This window comes from Dendrobates tinctorius, unplaced genomic scaffold (genome assembly GCF_039654945.1).
Source record: "Dendrobates tinctorius isolate UK_male_01 unplaced genomic scaffold, ASM3965494v1 ptg000016l, whole genome shotgun sequence".
Classification (NCBI taxonomy): Eukaryota; Metazoa; Chordata; class Amphibia; order Anura; family Dendrobatidae; genus Dendrobates; species Dendrobates tinctorius.
Genome location: NW_027361684.1, coordinates 88,361,705 through 88,381,713, shown reverse-complemented (window position 1 = coordinate 88,381,713; position 20,009 = coordinate 88,361,705). Strand labels below are relative to the sequence as shown.

The window sequence follows — 20,009 nt, the reverse complement described above, 5'->3', positions numbered from 1 at the left end:
ATTTTATCTCCTGAGAGGGTTGGATTTGCGATTTCTTTATATTCGCAATCCACCCCAATGATTGGAGAATGTCTAGAGTCTGGGCTGCCTGGTCTTACAGGGCCTGGTAGGAGGACTCTTACCAGTAGGTCGTCCAGGTAAGGTACAATACATATTCCCCGGCTTCTGATGTAGGACACGGCCTCTGTCATAATTTTGGAAAACACTCGAGAGGCAGAGGATATTCCAAAGGGAAGCACATTGTATTGAAAGTGCTTGACTTCTGGACCCTGACGAATCGCAAACCTTAGATACTTTCTGTGGGAAGGATGTATGGGGATGTGTAAATAAGCATCCTTTAGATCTATAGTTGCCATGAAGATGGCCCTATCACAGGAATGGCGGTCTTTACTGACTCGATCTTGATTTGCGGTATGCAATGTGTCGGTTGAGGCCCTTTAGATTTATTAATGTCCTTGCCTCCCCTGTGGGCTTTTTTACTAGGAAAAATCTGGAATAATGCCCCCTTCCTTGCTCCTCCACAGGGACCCGAGAGATGGCATTTGAGTGTAGAAGAAGCCGAATGCCGGATTTTAGTGCTGGGGACTCCCGAGATGGTAGGGAGGTAACGAGCAGTAGGCCCTCTCTGATCACACTGAGGAACCAGGGGCTGTTAGAGATCAACTGCCAGGCAGGAAAGAACCTCGAAAGTCTTCCCCTGACCGGGGTCAAGTCATTGCTTTTCTTGTGGTTGCTGCTGCTGGGGGACCAGGATGTTCCTGCCTCTCCCTTTAGCATAGCTCCATCTTCCAGTCTTTCCCTTTCCTCACGGTTGGGATGACTGACTCTGGGGGGGCTTGAAAAAGACGCTTTCTTGTGGTCCTCTGCTCTGGAAGCACCTTCTTTTTATCTGTGGCCTTTTCTAGAATTTCGTCTAAGGCAGGGCCGAAGACATGTTCGCCTTTGAAGGGTAAAGAACAGAGTTTAACCTTTGATGTAACATCCCCGCTCCATGTTTTAAGCCAGAGGGCTCGCCTGGCGGAATTTGACTGGACCATAGCCCTGGCAGAGGCACGGATAATCTCCATTGATGCATCTGCCAGGAAACCCGCAGCTCTCTGCAAGATAGGGAGGGAGTTAAGGAGGTCACTTCTTGAGGTACCACGAGAGATATGGCTCTCTAGCTCCTCAATCCATTGGAAGAGGGACCTAGAGACAAGTGGATGCGATTCCTGACTTTAAAGGTAAAGGCAGAGGTTTCCCAGGCCTTCCTTAGGAGGCTTTCTGCTTTACGGTCCATCGGATCTCTAAGCTGGGATGCATCATCAAAACGGCAGAACCATCTTTTTTACCACTCTTGCCACCTGGATGTCAACTTTCGGGATGTCCCATTTAAATTCCTCTCCCTCCAAGGGAAATCTATGTCGGATTTCTGAGGGGGCCGAGCAGCATTTTTCTGGATACTCCCATTCCTGGGAAATCATATCTGCTATACTCCTGTAGACTGGAAAGCCTGTTTGTTTAGGCCCCTCATATCCACCAAACATGCGATCCTGTGCTGTCTGCGTGACGGGTTGGTCCTCTAGGCCCATAGTGGCACGTACTGCACTGACCAGCTCCTCCACATATTCTGTGGAGAGGAGGTACCTTCTAGTGTCGGCTGACCCAGAGGTTCCCGGTTGTTCCCAATTCTCGGATCCCGATTAGTATCATCCTTCTGATTCAGACTCCGAATCCTCTATTTGAATTTCCTGCTTTTTTGGGGGTGGTGAGCCCACAATCGGGGGGGGAGTGGAGGTGGTGGAGGGGGGGGCAGGGCAGCTAAAGAGGTTTGAACCTGATGGGTAACCAAGCGGCGGATCTAGTCGATTAATGACTGGTGCTCAGCCCTAACCACCTTATCCGTGCAAGCTTGACATAGCTTTTTCTCCCAATTTGAGGGAAGTTTCGTGCTGCATAGTATTAAGTTACGTACCGGTAACGGTATTTTTCGGAGGCCCATGACAGCACCACGAGAGAGGGGATCCGCCCTATAGGAACAGGAAACCTACAGATACAAAAGGGCGGCACCTCTCCCACGCATCAGTTGGATTACAGAGCTTGAGAGGCTACCATGGTTAGTACACAACATATGATATATACAACCTATCTACCCTATTTAACAGAATTATTTCATACCATCTCCCACATAAGGTGATTCTATGAACAATCTTCTAAGGAGTGCACCCCTATATGTGAACAAGGGAGGGAACTAAGGGTGCTGTCATGGGCCTCCGAAAAATACCGTTACCGGTACGTAACTTAATACTTTATTCGGACTCCCATGACAGCACCACGAGAGAATTACAGAGATGTAAACTAAGTTAGGGAGGGACTACAGCCTGCAGCACCCTTAGCCCGAAGGTGAGGTCTGAGGAGGCACCCATGTCTAACCGATAGTGGTTAAAAAAGGTGGAAGGAGATGACCAGGTGGCCGCCTTACATATTTGATCAATTGATACTCCAGATCTCTCCGCCCAGGATGATGCCATGGCCCGAGTGGAATGTGCCCTCAGGTTCTGTGGAGCCGGACCGCCACCTGCTGTGTAGGCAAGAGAGATAGCCTCCCTAATCCACCTTGCTAATGTGCGTTTTGATACTCTGTATCCTTTCCTGGAACCTTGGAAGGATAGGAATAATGTGTTCTCCTTCTTCCAAGGATCCGTGGCTGCTAAATATGTCAGTAAGCATCTTCTAATATCTAACGCCTGGAGTTTCTGCTCTTTAGGGTTGGTTGGGTTAGGGAGGAAGGAAGGCAGAACCATCTCCTGTGTCCTGTGGAATTGTGTTGCTACCTTGGGAAGGTATGCTGGATCTGGCCTTAGGATTACGCTATCCTGTAAGAACTCTGTGTAAGGAGGCAATCTGGAAAGTGCCTGTATATCGCTCACCCTACGCGCGGATGTTATTGCTACCAGGAATGCTGTCTTAAGAGATATAATCTTTAGTGAGGCGGAATCTAAAGGTTCAAACGGACTTTATGTCATGGCTGTAAGGACTAAGTTTAAGTCCCACGGTACGCATCTGTCTTTGTGTATAGGTCTCGATCTGGCCGCTGCTCTGATGAACCTTGCTACCCAATAATCTTTTGCAATATCAGCTGCAAACAGGGCCCCTAAGGCTGAAACTTGTACTTTTAGCGTACTTGTGGAGAGACCCAATTCGAAACCTTTCTGGAGAAATTCCAGAATATGTTTCGTGGGAATTCCATCTCTGATGTCAAAGTGAAAGGTGGACAGGAAGCGTTTCCAGGTCCTAGCATAGATATTAGTGGTGGTTAATTTTCTGCTTCTTAGGAGGGTGTCAATTAAGTTCTTGGAGAACCCTCTATTTTTTAATAGTGACCTTTCAAATACCACGCCGTCAAATGAAGTCCCGCTACTTGTGGGTGGCTGACTGGCCCCTGGTAGAGGAGATCCGGATGGTTCGGCAGTACCCAGGGATCGCCTATCGACATGGTCCTCAACCACGCGAACCAGGTCCTCCTGGGCCAAAAGGGGGCAATCAGTATGACTCTTGCCTGATCCTCTCTGATCTTCCTGACTACCAGAGGAAGAAGATTCAATGGTGGGAAGGCGTATGCCAGAGAAAAGTCCCATCTTATCAGTAGGGCATCCACCGCCAGGGGATTTTCCCTGGGGTTCAGAGAGCAGAACAATCTTTCTTTTCTGTTTTTTCTGGTGGCAAAGAGGTCTACCTCTGGCTGGCCCCATCTGCGGACAATCTGGCGGTAAATATCTTTGTTCAAAGCCCATTATCCTTGTCTTAGAGCCTTGCGGCTTAAAAAGTCTGCTCTTACATTGTCCTTTCCGCTGATGTGGAGCGCGGTCAAAGATAGACAATTTCTCTCTGCTATCTGGAGGAGCCGTTCTGTTATCTGCATCAGAGCGCTGGAGCGGGTTCCACCTTGGTGGTTGACATATGCTACCGCTACCTGGTTGTCCAAGTGTATCCTCACATGATGGCCCTGCAGGTAGATAATGAGTTTCTTGACTGCCCGCTCTATCGCCAATAGTTCTCTCTGGTTGGATGAGATTTCAGAATTAGAATCCCACTGGCCCTGTACCACTATGTCCCCCATATGGGCTCCCCAACCGAAGGAACTTGCGTCTGTGGTTATAATACGGGTTATCTGTGTTATCCAGGGCACCCCTGACGCTAGGTTCTCGCTCTCAAGCCACCATCTCAGTGATGTAACAGTTGAGGGGCTTAGACACATCCGACCCTGTAAGGAGCCTCCAAGGGCCCTGCTATTAATCAAGACGTCGTTTTGAAGGGTTCTGGTATGGAACTGTGCCCACCTTACTGCTGGGATGCATGAAGTTAGAGAACCTAACAGGGACATGGCCTGTCTGAGGGTCATAGATGGATTATCCATTGCCCGAAGAACCTGCTCCTGTATCTTTTGTAATTTATCTAGTGGTAGCAGGCACCGCTGAGTGTCTGAATTTAGTATCAACCCAAAAAATTTCTGTATTTTTAAGGGCTGGAGTCGGGATTTCTCGTAGTTTAAAATCCATCCCAGGTTTTCTAACCTGGATCTAGCTTTTTCTATCTGGGATTTACAATGACCCACCGATTTTCCTACAATCAAGAAATCGTCTAAATATGGAATGATTAAGACGTCAACCTCTCGTAAGTGAGCCATAACTTCGGCCACTAACTTTGTAAAAACCCTGGGTGCTGCTGAGAGACCAAAGGGAAGGGCTCTATACTGAAAATGACGTACTGTGCCCTCTACTGAAACTGCCACCCTCAGGAACTGCTGGAAGTCTGAATGGATAGGTACATGATAGTACGCGTCTTTCAAATCTATGACTGCCATAAAACAACCTTTAAACAATATTTTTATTGTTGTATTAATGGACTCCATTTTGAATGTATGATTAATCAAAAACTCGTTAAGGGAACGAAGGTTTATAATCGTTCTGAATGTGTTATCAGGTTTCTGGATTAGAAACAGGGGAGAGTAAAACCCTCTTCCCCTTTCAGCCTCTGGAGCCTCTACCAGGACATTTTTCTGACATAGGCTCAAGACTTCCGCTTCTAAAGCCGCTTGTTCGAGATGAGAAGATCTTAAGGGGGTCAGTTTAAAGGTGTCCCGCGGGATCTGGGTAAATTCCAACCTAAGCCTGGTGGATATTACCTTACGCGCCCAGTCACTATTCGTAATCTGTGACCATGCCGGGAAGAAGGATGACAGTCTACCCCCCACGGGAACCGCTAGTCATTGATTTGGTTTCTTTTGATCTCTCGACGAGCGTGTAAACATATAGCCCGTACCTCGTCTCCTTCTGTCTTCCCATCTGGGTCGATCTCTAACAGGAGAAGAGTTGCGCCTTCTCCCCTGGCCAAATCTCCTTCTACCAAATGGGCGACGGTAGGACGCTGATGAAAGGTTTGGGAATCTTTTCTTGTCGTCCCCCGCCTTTTCAAGCAGCTCGTCTAGGACAGTTCCAAACAAATATTCGCCCTCACATGGAATCGCACAGAGCTTTGCTCTGGACTGGATGTCTCCCTGCCAGCACTTTAGCCACAGGGCTCTGCGAGCTGCGTTAGAGAGACCTGCTGCTCTGGCGGCCATTCTCACTGCATCCGCTGAGGCATCTGCCAGGAAGGCTGCTCCCTCTTGGATGGTCGGTAGGGCCCCAAGAATTGTCTGTCTTGATGTACCCTGTTTTAGTTGTGACTCCAACTGGTCCAACCAGACCATCATGGACCTGGCCGTGCACGTTGAAGCCACTGCTGGTCTTAAGGACCCGGCCGCCATCTCCCAGGTGTTTTTCAGGAAAGTATCAGCTTTCCTGTCTAAGGGATCTTTAAGGGATCCCATGTCCTCAAAGGGGAGCGAGGATTTTTTTGATGCCTTCGCAATGGCAGCGTCTAATTTGGGGGCTATGTCCCAAGAACTTACTGCCGGATCGTCGAAGGGGTATCTCCTTTTGAGGGCTGGTGGTAGCGACCCTCTTTTGTCCGGTTTTTTCCACTCTCTGTGGATCAGATCCTGTATCTTTTGATTTAACGGAAAGACTCTCCGCTTCCTCTGTTCCAGCCCACAGAACATGACATCCTGCATGGATAAATGGGGCTTAGGCTCCTCTACCTCCATTGTCCCTCTGACTGCTTTGACCAGCTTGTCTACCCGGTCAAGAGGCAGACAAAATCGCCCCGAGTCCTCTTCTCCTGAGGAGGACGAAGGAGATGAAGCTTGGGAGTCTCTGCTTTTTCTCCACTCTACCGAGGAATCAGACTCCGCCGGGACCTCGCCCCTTAGACTTTGTGGCTGAGACAAGGACTTTAGGGTTTCCCTCATTTCTACCCTGACAATGTCTCTAAAACTCGCCGCTACTGCGGGCGACTCTTCTGCCACTGTCTGCTGAATACAGGGGGGGCACAATCTTTTGAGGCACGCGTCCGGTAATGGGCATGCACAGAGTGCGCATTCCCTATGCTTATTTTTACTTGTAGCTTTTTTTCCCTAGAAAAAGAAAAACACAGAAGGGGGGTCCCGTCACTGAGTGAACTTTCACGAAGATCACTTACCAGTGCCACAATCAAGTACCGGAGAACGAGGGGGATTTCTTTCGGTCGATGCTCCTGTCTGCCTGGAGGAGCTCTTACGAGAGGACTGGTCACTTCGTCCCGCATTACTGTCACGGGACCCTTTCTTTTTCTGTTTGACCTGCCGAAGGTCATCCAGGGGCGGCAGTGATGTTTGCCGCTGCTGCCCTTGCTTCTGCCGCTGCTGCTCTCGATCGCTTTCCATTACCACTGCTGCTGCTGCACACTGCTGCATGTAGTAATGTGGCCAAGGCAAGGTACCCTGCCCGGGTCCCGCCTAAATACCCCTCCTCCGGTCAGCAGTATCCATGCCGCGCCCCTCCCCCCCCCCCCCTTAACGGAGCTCCCTACCCCAGCTGGCGCCCGACCCCGCGCCATCGGTGTTTCCGATGGGCGCCGCCATCTTGGAATCGCCGCGCATGCGCAGTGGCGCGCTGACCCGGAAGCGCCTCCTCCGCCCGCCCCCTGACGTCACCGCTACCCCGGAAACGCCGGAAGCCCCGCGGGACGCCCGGGAGCTCCGGAGCAGCGCCCGGTCGCAGCCCCCTGCACAGCGCTGCCAACATATCTGCGCCGCCGGAGCCGGGAATCCCCGGGGGGGTATACTTACCGGCGGCGGCTTAATTCCGGAGACGGACATCCTCCGGACGCCGCTCCCTGCTGTCCACGCCACCGCTGTGACACCCATCCTGGGCCACCGTGGCGCCTTCCAGGAGATCCGAACCAGGCCGAGGTAGGAGACCCCCTCCCTACCGGTGTCGGCTGGCCGGCCTGGGATCCAATTCTTCTGTAGGATCCCGTCCCCTCAGGAACAGGAAACCAACTGATGCGTGGGAGAGGTGCCGCCCTTTTGTATCTGTAGGTTTCCTGTTCCTATAGGGCGGATCCCCTCTCTCGTGGTGCTGTCATGGGAGTCCGAATAAATGGCACATTTAGCCGACTTGCTGGATGTATTGGTGCTCTTATGGGCAGACTTTTCTCCCTATTAAACAAGGGGGAGAAGCATTTTGAGGACCTATACCCAGAGACCGCACCACTAGGACCCATCCCCGGACACTTACTGTGGCTGGGGCAGCACTGGGCTCTGCAGACGCAGGGCAGGAAGACCCATCCATGCTAACAGGGGATTACTCATCTTACCTGTCGGCGTCTTCCGGCGGATTAATAGCAGATTAACCCCGCCCTCAGCGCAGTATTCGTTTTCCCCCTCCTCCTCCCTGGGTCCCGAAGCAGGCACAGCAAGCACTGGCGAGCTCCACGCGCCGGCAACAGGATGGGGGCCGCCATGACAGCGCGTCCTCCACATACCCCGGAAGTGACCCGCACGTGACGTCACTTCCGGGTATCGTACTGCACGCAGGGGGAGGAGAGACCGGAGAGATACAGGAGCCCTCCGGTCAGGGATCACTGGCCCGCTTTACTCCCCATAGGGGAGCACGGGAGGGCCAGGAACGGTCCCGAATCCAGGAGGAGACGGGAGCAGATCGGAGGAGGGGAGGCAGCGCCACCGACCACCACTGCCCGGCTTTTTCTTTGGATCCTCAGGTATGCTGCAGCAGCCGCCCACACAGCACACCAGACCTCTCCATGCCCCATGGGGGACAGGAAAGTCACTGGTGAGAGTGAGGGACCTTTCATCCTCTCGTGCTTCCTGTCCCCCATTAGGGCGTGGAGACATCCTCCTATGCTGTCGTGGAAGGTTGCTAGAGAAAAATGAAATACACATTATAGACGCGATCATGCTACAGTGCAAGCATCTGCTGCAGGTGATGATTTTTTTTTTTTTTTAATTTATATAATATTAAGTAAAATAGGAGGCAGATCACCGAGGGATCAGTTACTTGACAGAAGCCATACTGATGAATAGCTAAGCAGAGCACCACATGAAGTTCCCCCTCAGGCCACCCCGGGACAGAAGCATATCTAACTCAAAACTGAAAATAAAGATTAAACAACCACAAGACAGATTTCATCAATAAGGTATAATTTTTTTTCAGTATAACAGCGCCGACCTGACACTGTGTGTAGGTTTCTGTGCACAATCCTGCCAACAGGTTCCCTTTAAGAGGTAGTGTCAATGCAGTCCCGAACTTCATACCTTCCCCTCTACAAAAACTATTCTGAAAAAGGCAGGCTATGGTAAATGGCTCCCACAGCTCCACTGGTTTTCATTTGTGGGGGACTGCGATTTTGGAAAATCATAGAGAGGGAGGGTTTATTTTATACAGTTACCTTACTGATTAACTTCTGCTCCTATTCATAAATAGCTTAACGAGGCAAGACATCCCTCAGTTTTTCGATATAGAAAGAAAATATTACATACTGAAAAAAATCAAAAGGAAGAGCTCTACATGATGAAACATTGTTGATGGGAACCTGTCACCCCGAAAATGTAGTTCAATGTGCAGACACAATGTTACAGAGCAGGGGAAGTGGAGTAGACTATATATAGTTTTGCAAGAAAAGGCTCAGTATAACCTGTGCTTTAATCATCTAAATCTCTGCTGTTTCTGGGATTTTGGGTCCAGTAGGCGCTCCCATCACTGGCTGACATTTCTACATGCACTCCCAATTATTAAATTTACACTTTCAAGAACTAAGGCTATGGAAATGACAAATCTACACAATTTACTTTTTTTGTGAAACACCAAGCCAAAAATACTTACATGGATCTCAAACTTCCAGCCACTCACTGCCTCATCAGTGAGAATTTTGGTAAAGGATATCGTTAGACCATCTCTAAAAAATCGTTGGCAGGCTTCACTTTTCACATCAAGGCCTGTCACAAAAAAAATATGTGCTTTTAATCCAAGAAAATAGAATACACATTTACATTAAGTATTTTGACAAGATGTGTAACACAGGGAGCACTTGTAACATTAGTGCAGAAACAAATCTTTGCACTTCCAACACTATCCTCAGGGCTTGCTCTACCATCAACTGAAAGCCAACAGTGAGATTTTTTTTTACTGTATTCTTGTTTTAAAAGAAACAAACTTATTGATTCTTAAAACAGTTAACCCCTTAACCCCCCCAGAGCTTTTATCGGTTTTGTGTTTCCCTTTTTTTTGCTCCCCTTCTTCACAGAGTCAGAACTTTTCTATTTTTCTGTCAATATGGCCATGTGAGGGCAAAGTTTTTGCAGGACGAGTTGTACTTTTGAACGACACCATTGGTTTTACCATGTTGTGTACTACAAAACGGGAAAAAAAATTCCAAGTGCAGCGAAATTGCAAAATAGTGCAATCCCACACTTGTTTTTTGTTTGGCTTTTTTTTACTAGGTTCGGTAAATGCTAAAACTCACCTGCCATTAGGATTCTTCCAGGTCATTACAAGTTAATAGACACCAAACATGTCTAGGTTCTTTTTTATCTAAGTGGTGAAAAAAAAATCCAAACTTTGCTATAAAAAAAAAATGCCATTTTCCGATACCCATAGCGTCTCTAATTTTCATGATCTCGGGTTGGGTGAGGACTTATTTTTTGCACGCCAAGCTAATTTTGTTAAGGATACCATTTACGTGCAGATACGATCTTTTGATCGCCCGTTATTGCATTTCAATGCAATGTCACGGCAACCAAAAAAACGTAATTCTGGCATTTTTAATTTTTTTCTCGCTACGCCGTTTAGCAATCAGGTTAATCCTTTTTTTTATTGACCGGGCGATTCTGAAAGCAGCGATACCAGATATGTATGTTTGATTTTATTTTAATTTTATTTTGAATGGGGCGAAAGGGGGGTGATTTGAACTTTTACTTTTTATTTAATATTTTTAAACTTTTTTTTTTTTTTTTTTTTTTAACTTTTGGCATGCTCCAATAGTCTCCATGGGAGGCTAGAAGCTGCCACAACTCTATCGGCTCAGCTACATAGAGGCAATGAGCAGATCGCCTCCATGTAGCTGAATTACTGACTTGCTATGAGTGCCGACCACTAGGTGGCGATCATAGCAATTCGGCACTGACAACCATAGAGGTCTCCAGGAGACCTCAGGTTGTCATGTCGACACTGGTGATTGCGATCCCATTGATTCTGAGATTGTTTTTTTCAGGGCACATTATACTTTATGATATTGGTAAATTTTGGTTGTTTTTTTTTATAAATAAATACAAAACATATCAGAAACTTGACAAAAATGTAGAAAAAAAAAATTGCAATTTTCAAACTCTGAATGATTATCACTTTAATCCAGATAGTCATACCACAGAAAAACATTAATAAAAAAAATTTCCCACATGTCTGCTTTACATCAGCACCATTTTTAAAGCGCTAATTTATTTTGATAGCCTTTTAGGAGGTTTAAAAATGTAGCAGTAATTTTTCATTTTTTCAAGGAAACTTACAACATTTATTTTTTGAAGGACCTATCCAGGTTTGAAGTGACTTTGGGGGTGCTATATATTGGAAAACCCCCAAACTTGATACCATTTTAAAAACAGCACCCCCTGACACATTGAAAACTGCTGTCAGATAGTTTATTAACCCTTCAGGTGGTTTTCCAGAATTAATGCAAAGTGGTATAGCAGGAATGAAAAAGTGTTTACCACCTAAATGTCGCTAACTTCTGAACTGACAGCTATAGCAGGCAGACTCTAAGGCCGCTATTTGGTCATGAACTGCTATGGTAAACATCAGGACCACACAAACATGATCTTGGTGTGTCAATTAGATTAAAGCGGAAGCCCCCACTAATCTATTAACCATCTATTTTGATGTAGTCACTTTTGACAGCAGCAACTAAGGGGTTAAACAGATGTGGACGGTGCCAACCCTGATTGTTTGTCATACAGCAAGTTGTCAGCTATAGTGTACAGTTGATATCTGCTGGATTGTCACCTGTATTGGGATGATATTCTCATATCTCAGGTCAGTAAGAGACGTATTGGCTGTCATTAAGGGGTTAAATGCGGCTGTCAGCATTTGACAGAGGTATTTAACTAGTTAATAGCCACGGGTGGTTTGTGATTCCACCCGTGGCTATTGCAGGCACATGTCAGCTGTTCAAAACAGCTGAAATGTCCCAGGAAAGATGTCACCGCTGGAACCCACATCAAAGGCAGGGATACCAACATCGGCGTAAACACATCCGATGTCGGTAAGGGGTTAAAGAAGCACTCGACCCATCAGAGTTTTTATACTCTTAATATATTGCAATCATATTATACAGCACTGTGTACTTACCATTGCTCATTTGACCTTTCTATCCAGCTAATTCTTTTTCATTACATCAATGACATGATTCAAAAATGACTAGCTGAATCCTTCTAAACGCTATGTAGAAACAGGAAGTACATTTTATTTGCATGAGTCACTGCAAAATTCCTTGGGGGGTTAAAGAGCAGCTGGGTCAGGAGTAAGAGGGGAATAATTTTTGCAGGGAAAAATCTTCCTGTTTCTACACACAGCAGAGAAAAGAAGAATTAGCTGGGTAAAAGGACAAAATGAGCAATTGTAAGTACACAGTGCTATATGAGGATTGCAATATATTAAAAGGATAAAACTGATAGGAATGATCAACAAGAGACCCCATAGTAACAAGAAACATGCCAAAATGACAGCCTTTAGCATACACTTTTATTCAAGTCAAAGGCAAACCAAAAAAGATGAGCGCAAATCACAATACGGGACAACTGTTGTGGTTGTTCATACACAATACAATACAGTAGGGTTTATCTTCTCTTACAGTGAACATACCTTTTTTACTAAGATCAATAGCAGCTTCTAAAAGAACTTCTAATTCACCTTTCGGCAAAACTGGAACAACCCAGCGAGGTCTAGAGAAAAAAAAATTTCAGCTGCTGAAATAAAATTTTAAGTGGAAATATATTTACGCAAACTCTATTAGCAATTAAAATGGTTCATGCCAGAATAGTGCAAGGAGCCAGAATTTTTATAAATATCAAAATGTAAAACATTTCACGCACGCCAGGATAAACTAAGTCTTTGCATCAACTTTGATGTACATGTTTAAAAACTCTTGAAATTCTAATTAGTGATGAGCAAATAGCTTCGGCTAAGAGCTAATCCGAATAGCTACAGCGCTTCCCGATGCAGCTACTCTGTAAACCGGCTACCTGCAGCACTCATGATGATCAGCTGTTCGGCTCCGCAGCTACATGTGTCACAGCTGTGTGACAGCCACAACACATGCATGGAGAGCCTGAATGTTGGGCTCTGCATACATGTTGTGACATTAAAACAGCCGCTACACATGGAGCTGTGGAGCCGAACAGCTGATCGGTAGCGCTCCAGGTAGCCGGGTTCCAGGTGCAGCTATTCAGTAAGCGCTATAGCTGTTCGGATAAGCCCTTACCCAAAGCTATTCACTCATGCCTAATTAGAATTGTACTTCAGTGAGCTTTGAGCAAGATGTTTTTATGGTTACTGAAGCTACAAATGTTATGAAAAATAAAATGTCAATCTCAAAACTTTTGTCCATGACTGTACAAATGTAATTATTACATGCAGGGATTAGCCACGACCGGACACAAATGGAATGATATGCAGTCTGAGCACTCCGATGGGTTGGGGAGATCACAGTGCATACGTCACGCACACTTAAGACATACTAACTAAGACAACAAGTCAGGTTTGAAGGATAAGTATAGGGTATATAGTTGTGCATCTTCGCAACTAATTAGCATATGGAGGCAGGCGATAAAATGTGATAACTTAGCGCTGCAGAGGAGTGTCAGCGTCAATAGCTTATAGTGGACAAGAGTGGGAGAGTACAACATTAAAAATTCTATATACAGGGAAAGCTCAGCAAGTACTATTCTACGCACACATCACCGAAAGTGACAGATTCTAAAGAAATTGCCCAACAAAAATCAAACAGATCACTTTTCAAAAATTTACTATGCTGGTGATCTTTTAGTTTAGGCAAACATTACCTGTTGATCATGTCATCCAGCTTGGCCAGGTCAGTATGAGGAAAAGCGGGTTCCTCATCTTCGAGTGGAGGTGGTGCATCCGCTTGTCCTTGCTCATCTTGAGGGCTGACTGGAGAATTCTCATTGGACGAATCAGGTGAGGAGGTCTAAGCACAAACAAGAAAGTTTACACAAACTCCAAAAATTAAAGTTCTCAGGGATGGACATCCCCCATAACCATTTCAAGATTTGGTGATTTTTTTTTGCGCTTTTGTTTCCTTCCTGTTTATTGAAAAACCCCAAGTCAACGGTCCCACAATGAGCTTATAGTGAGTTTTTGATGTTGCAGATTTTCTGAACCATTTCTGCACCCATTAAGTAGAATGGGTTAGGCTAGTTTCTCACTAGCGTTTTTGAGCGCAGCGACGGCCTGCGCACGGCCGCCGCTAAGCCCCGCCCCTGCCTTTTTGACGGTGCGCCGGCGCAAACAAACTGCAGCAGGTTGCGTACGCCCTGCGCCCCCAGTGATAGAGATAGGGGACGCAGGGCGCATGCAGCGCCATGCGCCGGTAGGCGGAGCTACCGGCTGAGGCGCGGCAGGGGCGGGGCTTAGCGGCGGCCGTGCGCAGGCAGTCGCTGCGCTCATAAACGCTAGTGTGAAACTAGCCTTACTTGCATCTTTTCAAAATTAAGCAGCGCAAAAATCATGGGAACATAGCCCAACTTATCTTACCATTAACATAGCAAAGCGAGAGCTTTCTTTTGGCAGGACAAAATCTACGGTAATTATTAACACCACCATTTATTTTTTTGCCATTTAATATACTGAAAAGCAAAATTTGAAAGTTGTGAAATAGTGAGAAAATACTAACTTGCATTATTGCTACGTTTTATTTTCACTGTGTTCGCTATACTGTAGACAAGACCTGAGAAAATAATTCCCCAGGTCAGTTCAACTATGGTAATACAAAATATTTATTTTTTTTAATGTTTTTAAAGGAGTTGTCCAGGTTTAGCACGAAAGTCTGCAGTCTTTATGTGACTGAAATTCATGAATCCTTACAGTGTGAACATTGCAAGTGGTCAGGATTCTCCGGTGCTAGTGTCAGGAGCGGAGTGTTAGGTAACCACAAGCATGCAATATGCATGCATACTCACAGCCAAATTCTAACTAGACATACATGGTTTCTCTCAATACAAGTATATATTGCATATGTGCAATGGCATGACGGTCACCATCCAGTCTAACCGTCAGAACTGGAGAATCCTGACAGCATGCAATGTTTGCACTCTGAAGATTTACAAATCTGTAGTCAGTGACTTCCATGCCCAACCATGGCAACCTTTTAAAAAGCCAGGTATATTTTAATTTTTTGAGCTTTTGTTTTTTCCTCACCTTCTTTTAAGAGTCAGAAAACTTTCACCGTCGGCACATGTGAACTTTTATTTTATTTATTTTTTTTGTGGGGGGGGGGGGGGCTTGTATTTCTAACATGATCTGATGTTTCTATTGATACCAATTTCAATTACATATAGAGGTTTTCATTACATTAAGCAAATCAGATTAACGCCATTTTTAAAAAAAAAAAAAAAAAGATCGGACTTTTATGAACGCTGCAATATTAAGTATACTAGTTTTTTTCCTTCTTTTTGACTGGGGACGAGGGGGGTGAAGTTCAATTGTTAAAAATATTTCTTTATTGCCTTATTGGGGAACCAGGGCTGTGGAGTCGGTAAGCCAAACCTGCGACTCCGACTCCTCAATTTCCCTTACACAGACTCCGACTCCAACTCCGACTCCCAAACATATTGCTTATATTTAAGTGAAAAATTTATTGTAGTACAATGTGAACCTCAGACATTTAATCATTTTTATGATCCAATAATCAAGATATTTAGATAGAACAGAATATACACTCACTGGCCACTTTATTAGGTACACCATGCTAGTAAGGGGTTGGACCCCCTTTTGCCTTCAGAACTGCCTCAATTCTTCGTGGCAGAGATTCAACAAGGTGCTGGAAGCATTCCTCAGAGATTTTGGACCATATTGACATGATGGCATCACACAGTTGGCGCAGATTTGTCGGCTGCACATCCCTGATGCGAATCTCCCGTTCCACCACATCCCAAAGATGCTCTATTGGATTGAGATCTGGTGACTGAGGAGGCCATTTGAGTACAGTAAACTCATTGTCATGTTCAAGAAACCAATCTGAGATGATTCGAGCTTTATGACATGGCGCATTATCCTGCTGAAAGTAGCCATCAGATGTTGGGTACATTGTGGTCATAAAGGGATGGACATGGTCAGCAACAATACTCAGGTAGGCTGTGGCGTTGCAACGATGCTCAATTGGTACCAAGGGGCCCAAAGAGTGCCCAGAAAAAATTCCCCACACCATGACACCACCACCACCAGCCTGAACCGTTGATACAAGGCAGGATGGATCCATGCTTTCATGTTGTTTACGCCAAATTCTGACCCTACCATCCGAATGTCGCAGCAGAAATCGAGACTCATCAGACCAGGCAACGTTTTTCCAATCTTCTACTGTCCAATTTCGATGAGCTTGTGCAAATTGTAGCCTCAGTTTCCTGTTCTTAGCTGAGAGGAGTGGTACCCAGTGTGGTCTTCTGCTGCTGTAGCCCATCTGCCTCAAAGTTCGACGCACTGTGCGTTCAGAGATGCTCTTCTGCCTACCTTGGTTGTAACGGGTGGCAATTTGAGTCACTGTTGCCTTTCTATCAGCTCGAACCAGTCTGCCCATTCTCCTCTGACCTCTGGCATCAACATGGCATTTCCGGCCACAGAACTGCCGCTCACTGGATTTTTTTTTCTTTTTCGGACCATTCTCTGTAAACCCTAGAGATGGTTGTGCGTGAAAATCCCAGTAGATCAGCAGTTTCTGAAATTCTCAGACCAGCCCTTCTGGCACCAACAATCATGCCACGTTCAAAGGCACTCAAATCACCTTTCTTCCCCATACTGATGCTCGGTTTGAACTGCAGGAGATTGTCTTGACCATGTCTACATGCCTAAATGCACTGAGTTGCCGCCATGTGATTGACTGATTAGAAATTAAGTCTTAACACACAGTTGGACAGGTGTACCTAATAAAGTGGCCAGTGAGTGTATATTGGTGTACTACCCGGTTTTCATTCTTTTTGGTACAGATACGATATGGATAGACAGATATGGATAAATGGATATATAGATAGCAAAAGCAGATTAGAAATCTGCTCTATTGAAAACATTATCTATGAGCTCAAAAACCTTTCAGGTGATGCAGTTTTTTAAAAAGATGATCAGCTTTTGCAGCTGAAAAACGTATCCTCAAAAAACACAGGAAAAACGTTGTGTGTGAATGTAGCCTTAGATCAGGAATATAACAGCCATTTATAGGACATTTCATAACTTTCCCAAACTCCTATGAAAAAATATTCAGCACATCCTGCATTGAATTACTGTACCCAATTTATTATATATTTTAGGAGTCGGAGTCGGTCCATTTTATACCGACTCCAACTCCGACTCCACCAAAATGAGCACCGACTCAGACTCCACGACTCCGAAGCCCTGTGGGGAACACAGATGACCATGGGTGTATGCTGCTGCTGCTAGGAGGCTGACACTATGCAAAACAAGAAACTTAGCTCCTCCCCGGCAGTATACACCCACCGACAGGCACCAAGCACCTCAGTTTGTGCTTAGTGTCTGTAGGAGGCGGACCGGGATCTCCCCAGATCCGCAATTTAATCCTTTTCTTTTCAGGTTTTGTGTTTTTTAATGATTTCCCCTTTCTTTTCCAGATACAGCATCAGGAAACGGGATGTGAGTTCATCCTGCTTTTCCTATTAATGCGGCTGAGCGAGCAATGTGGTATTGCCCACATCGCAACTCTCAGGCCCGCAGGCAGGACCTTTCCCTATCACCTTCGGGTGCTAGGGTCCATGGATAGGTGTCCGGTCCTTGCCGATTCCCCTCCTCATCCCTCTCCCAGGACAGGGCTGAGAGGAAGACGGCGGTCGCCAGCGGTGACGTTTCCCCTGACACGGGGATTGGAGCCGTCTTCTGCACCATACGGCTGGTGCGGGTACTGAGGATCGTCTCTCCCAGCGGCCTGCGCTCTATCGTGGGCCCCTGTGGTCAGTCTCTTCAGGGACATCAGGTAAGCCTGTCTGAATGTTCCCTGCATCCCTGCGCTCACAGACCAATCAAGGACCACATTCAATCACGTACAGCAGAGTACCTCAGCGCTGGGGCTCCTCCTGTTTGAATTCCCCGCTCTTTTGACCCAGCGCCCTGACAGGCGCGCGCCCCTCCTGTCGCGAGGGGGAGGCTGCGCTTCCTCTGTCAGCGCTCCCGGTTCTCAGTATTCAGCCCGCAGGGAGCCCGGGCGCGCCGTCGCTAGTGAAAGCTGAGGGAGCGCTTTCACTTTCAAAAGCGGTCCTCCCTCTCCCTGCGCGCGCTTCTACAGCCTCTTAGGGCTGCTTTCATTTCAGCCCTGTCAGTGTCTTTAACCGCACCCCTCCCCACTGGGGTCTCAGCCAATCGCGCGGTGCGGTGGCTTGGCTCCGCCCACCGCCAGCATTCCTTCCTGAATTGCCGAGCTTCTTCCTCCTTCTCTCCGGACCTTGCCTGGGGGACACATCGCTAGTTTCTTCTGAACCTCGGTAGGCTAGACGCTGACTATCCCTGACGCCTAACTTAGCTTCACCTCCGCAGTTTTTCCTCAGGTAGTGTTTTCTACCACTGAGACTTATGCCCTACCCTGCAAGGGCCTTCTGCTCCAGACCCACCGCTACTCACTACACCTGCGCGCGCTGTAAAAAGAAGTGGGCATCGGGTCAGTAGTCTCCCCTCTGCCCGTCCTGCAGCCCTTCCACCATGTCTGCCCCTCAGGAGCACTCTGAACCCCGGGCGGAGACCACCCCACCCCCTGAGTGGGCCGTGGCGATGTCTCAGTCAGTTTCTAAGCTGACAAAGGTGTCTCAATCGCTGGTCCAGGTCTTAGAGCGGTTACCTCAGTTATCTGCAGTCACCTGTGCACCGACCGCCTCGCATAGTGAGTCGACAGCACCAGACCGTGGCCCTCAGACGGACAGACCAGGTAGGGGCTCTAGGAAGCGGGTCCTATCTGGCTCTTCTGGTTCGCAGGGTCCCTCCTCTCAGGCTACGCTCCTAGTCTCCCTCATCGGCAGACGATCCTGGGTCAGACGAGGATTCACAATCTAGATCAGACTCAGAGGCGGACGGCATAGCTAGAACTCGGGAGATGGTAGATAGTCTCATATCGGCTATATACCAAACACTCAAGATAAAGTAGGATAAGGCCCCCCCTCAGGAATGCTCTGTTTCCCTTAAGAAGGCGAGGCCTCCATCTCGAACCTTTCCTAATAAGGATTTCGACATTTCCTTAGCCAATCACTGGCAACATCCTGAGAAACGTTTCTCAGGCCGCAAGTACTTAGATGTACTTAATCCCTTCGATGCGGATCTAGTCACGAAAGGGACCAAAGCTCCCGAGGTAGATCCACCAGTTTCTCGTATTTCCTTAAGACGGTTCTTTCCCTTCCAGACGGAGCTTCTCTTAAGGACCCAGGACCCATCAGACAGGCAAATAGAGTCGTTGGCTAAGTCTTTGAGGCATCCGGTGCATCCCTCTGCCCTATCTTCGCATCCGCTTGGGTGGCGAAAGCCATTTCGGTTTGGGCGAAAATTCTGAGCAGGGGCATTTCAGCGGCAGCTCCTCAGGACAAGCTGGCAGATTTAGCAGACCAAATTAATCATGCAGGCAAGTACCTTCTGGCCGCCTCCTTGGACGCGGCAGGGTGCGTAGCTAGAGCTAACAGCAACATTGTGGCCGTACGCCGCATTCTTTGGTTGACGTCTTGGAATGCGGATACCACCTCAAAGAAGTCGCTCACCAACCTGGCATTTCACGGCACTAGGCTCTTTGGCGCCAAGCTGGATCAGATAATCACGGATGCCACTGGTGGAAAGAGCACTTCCCTTCCCCAGTCCCGCCCTAAGAGGTTCTTTAACAAGAAGGTTTCTCGGCCTTTTAGGTCCTTTCACCCCTTCTCTCCCACAGACGGTTCATCCCAGCAGGACCGGAACACTGCTTCCAGTGACCGGAGAAAGCTATCGTATAAGCCGGCCCCTCGCTGGAGATCCAGGGGTCAGCCTTCCAGGTCCTCAGGCTCTCGATCCGGAAGGTTTTCATCTAAGTGACGGGTCACCCCCACCTGGAATGCTTTCCAGGGTGGGAGGCAGACTTTCCTTTTTCAAGGACGCGTGGCTATCAGTTGTCGACGACGCTTGGGTAAGGGAAATCATCACATCCGGATACAAAATCGAGTTTTCTTCCCTCCCAGTCGTTTGTCTGTCTCGAACCCCAAAACAGCGATCTCAGGTTCCAGGGTTCCTTCAGGCCGTCTCCTCTCTCCTTTCCACCGGGGTCATCCTTCCTGTTCCTACAAACGAGCGGTTTTTAGGGTTCTACTCGAATCTCTTTGTAGTCCCGAAAAAGGACGGCTCTCTTCGCCCAAT

The 20,009-nt window shown here is 47.2% G+C and overlaps 1 protein-coding gene across 5 annotated transcripts in view; it reads right to left on the bottom strand.

Moving 5' to 3' along the window:
• The window catches only part of USP9X (ubiquitin specific peptidase 9 X-linked), a 255,269-nt gene that overhangs the window by 165,277 nt on the left and 69,983 nt on the right, over window positions 1–20,009 (bottom strand). For all 5 annotated transcript variants that reach the window (XM_073566031.1, XM_073566034.1, XM_073566033.1 and 2 more), the window contains exons 3-5: window positions 13,475–13,620; window positions 12,276–12,355; window positions 9,246–9,358 (exon numbers count right to left, since the gene is read on the bottom strand). In XM_073566031.1, coding sequence (XP_073422132.1) covers window positions 9,246–9,358; window positions 12,276–12,355; window positions 13,475–13,620 — 339 coding nt within the window. The remainder of the gene's footprint in view (window positions 1–9,245; window positions 9,359–12,275; window positions 12,356–13,474; window positions 13,621–20,009) is intronic.